This window comes from Echinops telfairi, unplaced genomic scaffold (assembly GCF_000313985.2).
Source record: "Echinops telfairi isolate 266 unplaced genomic scaffold, ASM31398v2 ScPeMD7_60;HRSCAF=208, whole genome shotgun sequence".
Classification (NCBI taxonomy): Eukaryota; Metazoa; Chordata; class Mammalia; order Afrosoricida; family Tenrecidae; genus Echinops; species Echinops telfairi.
The window spans coordinates 928,481-937,059 of NW_022103958.1; the positions used below are offsets into that span (position 1 = coordinate 928,481).

Here is an 8,579-nt window from a genome sequence, read left to right on the forward strand (position 1 = left end):
CTGTGCCATCCTGACCACAGTGCTTATGTTTGCACTCACCCTGTTCCTTTCACTGGTTAGAAAGGAAACCTGGGAACTCGTGCTATTACTACAACTACCATAACAGTATTTTTCATAGTAATCAAAAGAGCGAAAACAGGTCAGTTGTTCACCGGTTAAATCCATAAGTATGAGTTATCAATGAAAAAATATTTTTAAACAAAAAGAAGGAATTAAGTACCGATAAATGCTTCCAAATGGATGAAACAAACAAACAAACTCACTTCCATCTGGTTGATACTCACAATGACCTAAAGGGCAGGGTGGTAGCCACTGTGAGTTTCAGAGACCAACTCTTTAAGAGAGTAGAAATCCTGTCTTTTTCCTAAGGAGGGGCTGGTGATTTCCAACTGCTGACCTTGTGGATTGCAGGCCAATGTTTAGCTACTATGCCACCACCTACAAAAACAGTCAATGGTGAGTGAAAGAAGCCAGTCCTCCAAGCACACACACGTATTCACAAATATATTTGTGATTCAATTTTACGTCCAGAAGAAGCTAGTTGAGGAGGAGACTAGGACTGAGGAGGGGAGAGGTAGAAATAATGAAGTGTGATTGAAAATGGGTTTGAAATTCCTTTTTAGGATGATTAAATTAGTTATAAATTAGATCACAGTGATGATTTCACAACTCTGTTTTAAGGATACATTGTAAGATAGGTGATTTTTACCTCAAAATGTTGCTAAATACAATCAATGCTCATGGAAGCAGCCGTCAGGAAATCAAAGGACACATTATATGTGTAACGCAATTATAAGGGATAAGAAATTCAAACTATTTAAACTTTTATATAAAAATAAATGTCCATGCTAAATGTTATTTGCCATTTAAATTAGATACATTTTAGCAATGCTACAATACAGTTCCATAGATGCTGAGCAGCTTTTTAAAATAATTTAACAAGTTTATTTGTAATACAAAGTATCCGAACTAAAGTATTTGATGGATTCAGATAAAGGCATTTATCTGATATCATTATATTTCTATATCATCTATATTTCTATCTATATTTATAATCATTTATTTCTTTTACTTTTTAAGCCAGTATCATACTGAACAGTGGGAAACCTAGAGGTACATACACTAACATGCTATAGTGGGAAACCTAGAGGTACATACACTAACTACTATGCATTAGATGAGTCACTTACTTTACTATGCATTAGCTTTTTCTAACATCCCCATTCAAGTTCACAGCATCCTGCATGTCTCTGTGAATAGACTATCGGCTTCTGAAGCAAAGCACTTTATGTTGATCTCTGATTTATACTATGGAGAGCTGAGCAATGTGGTTGATCAGTACATAGAGTAATGCAGGTCCTGGAGATGGTTCTTTAGATAACAGCTTTGTTGTCTTTAGACAGTAATATATAATTTTATGGAAGTATTTTTCCTGCCGTTTATATTTAAGAATAAATTGTGGACATCTCTTCAGAGAAATATTTATGGACATACTGGATTATTTTAAATAGTTTGTTGCTATATGAGGGGTATCCGCCAAAACTCGATACTCATTTGTGTTTTCTTTTATGTGAGGGGGATGGATAGTGCATTTGGAGTTTGTTCCACCATGTCAGACTCTTAATCAAGCTTTCTATTTAGAGGTTCTGAAAAGATTGTGTAACAGTGTATGACAAAAAAGGCCTGATTTTTGCCAGAAGGGAGACTGGTTTTGCCAACAAGACACCATTACAATGCACCTGCTCATGCAGCCATCTCAGTGCACCAGTTCTTGCCAAAAACCAGCATGCCTTTCTTGTCCATGCACCCGACTCACCAGACCTTGCTCTGTGTGACTCATTTATGTTTCTACGAATGAAGAGGGACATGAAAGGACAGCATAGACATGAAAGGACATTTGACAATGTAACAGAGGTAAGAAAAAAATGAGGGAGGTGCTGTCAGCCATCCAACCAAATGAGTTTGAAAAATGTTTCCAAGAATAAAATTGCAGATTTGACAAATATATTGTAATGGAGAGTAAGTTGAAGGTGTTATGGCTGTTTTGTAAGAAAATTTAAATGCATATCTTTGAAAACAAATTCTGTTTTGAGGGAGTACCCCGTGTGTGTGTATGTGTTTGTGTGTGTGTATTGTCAAGGATTTTATCTCACTTGGATCCACAATCAATGCTCATGGAAGCAGCATTCAAAAATTGAAGGATACACTACATTGGGTAAATCTGCTGCACAAGACCTCTTGAAAGTATTGAAGAGCAAAAAAGCTACTTTGAGGACTGAGGTGTTCCTGACCCAAGCCATGGTATATTTCAATCAGCTTTTCTGCATGTGAAGTTGGACATTGAATAGGAAGACTGAATAAGGATCAATGTGTTTCAATTTTGGTGCTAGAGATGAGTATTGAAAATATGGAAGACTACAAAAGAACAAAGAAATCTGTCTTGGAAAAAGTACAGTCAGAAAGCTCATTAGAGGCAATGAGGTGCAGACTTTATCTCATGTACTTTGATATATTGCCAGGAGAGATCAGTCCCTCAACTAGGGCATCATACTTGGTAAATTAGTGGGGCAGTGTAAAGAGGAAGACTTTTAATAAGACAGATTGACACAGTGGCTTTATTGATGAGTGCAAACATAAGCACTGCTGTGAGGGTGGCACAGGACTGGACAGTGTTTTGTTCTGTTGCACATATTGTTTCTATGAGTCAGAACCAACTTGGTGGCACATAACAACACCCAGAAATGCGCACACACTCGTGTGTGTATTTTCTCGTTGAAATTGAAGTATGTGTTTGTGTGTAAAAAGTGGGTATATGCAGATTGTATGGCTGTGCTGAAAAGGGAAGTCAAAATGCAATGACACCATCCATATTCTCATCCTTGCCTGTCTGTGCAAATTGCCACATCTCATATCTCAGATACCTACTTCATCACTATCTAAACTCTTAAAGTTTTCACCTTTGCAGTTTTAAACCTTAACAATCAGGTCATGGACTCATTCCTTTTGTCATCTCTCCTTGATGACTACTAAAAAAAGGTACTCAAAGCTCAAAGCTTCTGAAAACATTTTCTGATTTCTCATATATTTTGTGATCTTAATATCCTAGAACTTTTTTTCTTTTCCTTGTGTACAATTTTAGGACCATGAGACTTCATCAACCAGATATCCATACACTTCCAACACAGACACATTATTTTGGGGTCTTTAGAACACATCATTTGAGAAATCACAATACCATTCAGAACTAAAATTAATATTACTCTCTCTGAAGTGACGATAAGCACTTGATAGAATGTGGGGCCACAGAATCTGTGCATAAGGATCTAGAAGCGTGGTAGGGGGCTTCAAAAATCCATGGGAAAATTACATTAAAGCTAGTAAAATAACTTCACAGACTTTTGAAGTCTATTCGCACATGGTCTGATTCCATCCAACTGATAGGAAAACCAGTAAGAAATAAGAGAGTAGTGAAACACTTTGATGTGTTCCATAACAACAAGCCCAGAGAAAGATAGTAAATCAGTGAGTGTGAACCTGGAATGGCCAAATCATTTACTCTGGATTACTGCTTCTCTTGCATCAGGATAGCGTTTTGTTACACATTTATATATCCTTAATTTTTAAAAATTTCTTTATAGTTGCATTTTCTGCCTACCTTCACTGGAATATAAATTCCATGGAAACTGAGTCTTATCAAACTGCTCCTTGTCATAACCACAGAATGAAGAATAATGCTAGATACAGTGTATGAAAATGTGTTTATTATATGGATTAATTCTTATAATTTTTCATATATTAAGTAAGTAAACGTAAATTTTAATCTTGGAAATTCATTAACAGTAGCATAATTTTATTAATAAAATTAATCCATAGACTCATAAAATTATACATGCAGAAAAGAAATTCACGTAGTACTTGTAACATATATATACATTTGTCTACAAAGAAATAAACACATTCTATAAAATATGGGATAATAAAAGCTTCTATGTAAAGTCATAATTCAGCAGACATTTATAGCAATGAAAATCCCATGTACAATGATATTTAAACATTCCAAAAACATCGTGCCCATAATAAGTAAACTATAATCATCATATAAAGGTAAGCACCCTATAACTTATTAAAATTTATGCAGGACTCATTAAAATAAGTTTATATATTTTAATATGAATAGAGACTGGATTAAGTTGCATACAAATTTCTCTTAAATAATTAAGACATTAAGGACATAAAATTATGTAAAAAGTACCATTATATGTATATGTATATAATGGCGATCCATGAATGGAGTTTTTAAATTATATGTTTTATTTTATTTATGCACCTAAGATGTAGGGATGGTAATTAATCAATTGGGAAAGTAAAGGGGTCGGTAATTAGGCCTTTAAATGTTCCAGAAAAAGGTGATATACAAAAGAGTATAAAATGAATTTGGCAGATGATTTAAGTCACCTGTGTATTCATGGACTGTCTCTCATATATTCTTTCATTTTATTCTTCTCAGACCATTTCCCTGATACTATGTTGTGACAGCTCCTCTCAATAAAAATTCCAATGTTGAGGCCAAGGAATGGCAATATCCTCAAACCGCTGCCTTACTTGAGATACAAATCTGTTTATATAGACAGTAAACATTAGCCTCTAGTATTATATCTGTCTTCACTGAAGCTAGGTATGGGAGAGACATTAAAATAGCTGGATTTTTGTTTACAATACCCAGAAAGCCCGACCCAGCCCACTTCATCAGAATAGCCCGCTACATTTTATGAAGAGCAGAGCCTAACCCAGGAGTTAGAGTTAGGGAACAATGGAAGCAAAGACTCATACACAAAATGGGTCTCTGTCTTCTCATCTCTGGTATTTAATTTGCATCTGTGTAATTCTCCTCTGTTTTCTTGAAGTTCTACTATGCATCGTATGGGAGACTTCATCTCTATCTGGTTGATTCAAACTCAGAGAGACACTTTAGGGTAGGATAGAACTTCCCCTGTAGGTTTCTGGGACTGTAACTCTTTATGGGAGCAGAAACCTACTCTTTCCCACAGGGCAGCTGGTGGTTTCAAACTTCAGACCTTGAGGAATTGCAGCCCAATGCATAACCACTGTGTCACCAAGCTGCCTTAATATAGGAGCCAACTCTTCCCAAGCTTTAATTGTTTTTAAAGTCAAGTTTAAACTCTTATTCATGTAATAACAAGGAATGGCTTGGACCATGTAAATATGCCATTCGTTTCTGTATTAATCAACTGTAACAAAGTATACGCTGTCATGTATTATATAATGACTATGGGCAAGTATGTTGTGCAGTAAAAAAAGAAAATATACTTAGATAATGCATGCAGGGATTTTATAGCTAAAGCAATAAACAGATTGTATTAAGTTAAACTGAGAATAATAGGAGCCCTCATCACCTAAAGAGATTATCCAGGTTTAGTGTGAGGTCTACTCTAAGCAATTATTCATGGCAAATGGCTTTGCAAATTTCTACTGGTAATTTCAATGCTTTCTCGTCATTGTGTGGTCAGCCAAACAGACTGGGAAGAAGTGGAAATCTAGGGAAAGATATCCTCTTAAGCAGCAAAGGTGGCTTCTTCCCCTATCTTATTGACATGAACTAGCCATATGGCCAGTCAAGCTGTAATTCTGAATAAAGAATATAGTCTCCTAAGAAAGAAAGAAATATAGAAATATATCTGCCTGGAGGAGTAAAGTAGGAGAGAGATGTAGTGTATGATATTGTATGCAGCATTTCAGTAAAACTGTTTTATTTGGTATTAAAACTATCCCTATAATTAGTTATGTGTGTGCCCCGATGTCACAGAGAGCTTTGGGCTAAAAAAAAAATGAAGGTTGGAGATTGAACTCACTAGCCACTCTAGGGGAGAAAGATTGGATAGTCGGCTTCATAAACTTTTACAATTTTGGAAACCCTGAGAGGGTTATTTTATTCTTTCCTACAGAATAACCATGAATTGGAATGGAGAGATGGCAAGAATTTCATAAGTGATGCCACATTAGCTGATTCTAAAAAAGGCTTAATAACTTCTGATGGACATTTTGACTAAACTATTAGGTAGAATGTTTTCTGTGCCTTTGAAATAGTTCATCAAAGGATCTTAAAGAGAAAGATGTAATCAAATGATTCCAACAATAGCTTAAAAGTGGTGAATTCATGAATTCATTATTTTACATAAAATAATGTAAGTTTTGTGTTTAAGACTTTTTTAAAATACAAATTTCTTTAGCTTAAGATCAATTCTTTTGATAGCAAGAAGAGCAACCCTTAACACTTGAATAACCTTAGCAATTTCCAAGTTGTATTGTTCAAGGTTAAGAAATTACTTTCTAACCATTTCAAAGGTAAAGTGCTCAGATATAACAGTTACCCTAATCTGCGTTACTCTATTTCCCAAATTAATTCTAAGGTTCTGAATGTCTTATAAAATTTTTTCAATATTGTTTGACTCTAAAGATGGTGCAGATGGGAGGGAAATGAGGAGTGGCCTGGAGGATAGCATTCTATTCCTTGGAGAAACATTATTGCAGCACTAATCAAATCACACAGCCTTGATTGTTCTCCAAAAAACAAATAAACAAAAAAAAATCCAGATCACTGAGTTTAAAAGAGCAATACAGCAATGGGGAAAAGGGCTGTCTCACAAGGAAAAATATCTCCATCTGAAGATCACTAGTTGAAGTGTATGTGTTTCAAGAGAAAACATGAATGACTGGATTTGTTACTTGAATAATCTAAACTTAAAGAACTGTGATACTTAAAACATTACTTTAGAGAAAAAGGAAATATGCTGTGAATTTTCCTCCCAGTACAAAAAAAGGTGAGCAAAATATTTGTAATCTTCTCTTTTTATTGGCTTTTTTGTTTTTTCTTTTTTAATCATTTTATTGGGGACTCATAAACTCTTGTTACAAACCATACATCAATTGTATTTGCCATATTTGTACATATATTCCATCATTCTGTTCTAGTCATTTACTTTCCATTGAACCCTTGGCATCAGCTCCTCCTTTTTTCCCTTCATTTCAAGAATGAAAAACCTTCAAGGAAACTACTTTCATCCGATCAGATTCATTTATGAGATGAATCTTTTGAAGCTGAATTATTCAAACAGTGCCGATAGCAATGTCTTTAATTTTTATAATGGTAAATGATGAAAAATGGACATGGATTCTCTTTTATAAAGAATAAACTTTATTTGCATACTGCATTCAAAACAACACATCCTTTAAATTGTCCTGTTGTTAATAGTGCACTACTGAGTGTGACCACAGAGATGCCAGACCCTAGCTTCCTACATTGCTCTTGTTTCTGTACCTCTTTATGCCACTGGCTCCTCATGTAAACAGCAAAGGTTAATGATACTTACATGATTCAGGATAGACAAACGTATATAAGTAAAGTTATTAATGTGGTCTTTAGAGCATGATAAAAGTTCAAAATCTAGCAACAAAATAGAAAAAGAAAGTTTTGAGTAAGCAGCCTTCTTAACTCTTCGCCATAGTACCGTGATGCTGCTGTTCTGGGTCGCTCTTGACTGAGTCCAATTCCAGAGGAACCCATGTGTGAAGTGTAGAATGTTCAGGGCTGTGACTTTTCAAAAGCCGATTTCCAGGTCTGCCTTCTGAGTTGCTACTGGGTCAACAAATATTTGCTTAATAACCCAAGGATTCTTAACTCCATGAATCTCTATTAAAATAGAAAAACTGACAAAAAGGAAGAAGCTTCCTTGATGGAAGAGAACCCCTATTTCAGTAAGGGTCTCAAACAAATGAAATTGCTTGTAATTTGGTAGCAGAGTCTACTTTTCTTGTAACCTCAAAATACAATAAGAGAATGGACAAAGAAAATCGGGCTTAGTAAATTGAAAAAAGGAGCTTACAAAGAAAATGTGGCTTAGTACATTATTTTTTTCTCTTCATATTGCTTTTGGTGGTTTATGGCCATAGATAGTAGAATAAAGGCTGCTAATATTTAGTTAATTGTCCTATTAAAACACTGACTGTTATATACACACTCTGCTCTCATGAAAGGCTAATCCAGAACAAAAGAGATGCGCAATGCTTGAGAAGAGAAAGAACTATGGTAAGTACAATGCTGCTATAATTATCATAATCACAGCATCTTTTTAAAATTACTCAGTGCCAAATTACTTGAGAAGTGAGTGACTGAGTCCAGGTTAAATGGAAAGAGATTTTTGAGATTAGTAGGAAATATTCATTCATGCCATTGGCCACCAAGAAATATTTATAAAGTACCTACCCACATAAGTACAACCAACTTTGGAATACAAAATAAGGGATGAGAAGAGAATGAGAACATTACTTTCCTATAAAGTACTATGTTCTCTTTTATTAGAAATAAATATAATGGAATGCTTTTGTACTACTTTGAGGTCTGAGTCTCTGTTAGATGCTACTTATGTAATAACTAAGTAGTAACTTAGTAATTAGGCCAAATGTAATAACTACTTTTGTCTGCATAGACTGTATTGTCTACTGTTAACTTGATTTACATGTCAGAATTCACTTCTAGCCCATATATATATATATATATATAT

General features: G+C 34.8%; 1 protein-coding gene across 1 annotated transcript in view; it reads left to right on the top strand.

Moving 5' to 3' along the window:
• The first annotated feature begins 2,012 nt into the window (after window positions 1–2,012).
• Window positions 2,013–8,579, top strand: part of LOC101662900 (olfactory receptor 10AG1-like) — a 9,370-nt gene continuing 2,803 nt past the window's right edge. Inside the window, exon 1 of the mRNA XM_030885828.2 lies at window positions 2,013–2,030. Coding sequence (XP_030741688.2) covers window positions 2,013–2,030 — 18 coding nt within the window. The remainder of the gene's footprint in view (window positions 2,031–8,579) is intronic.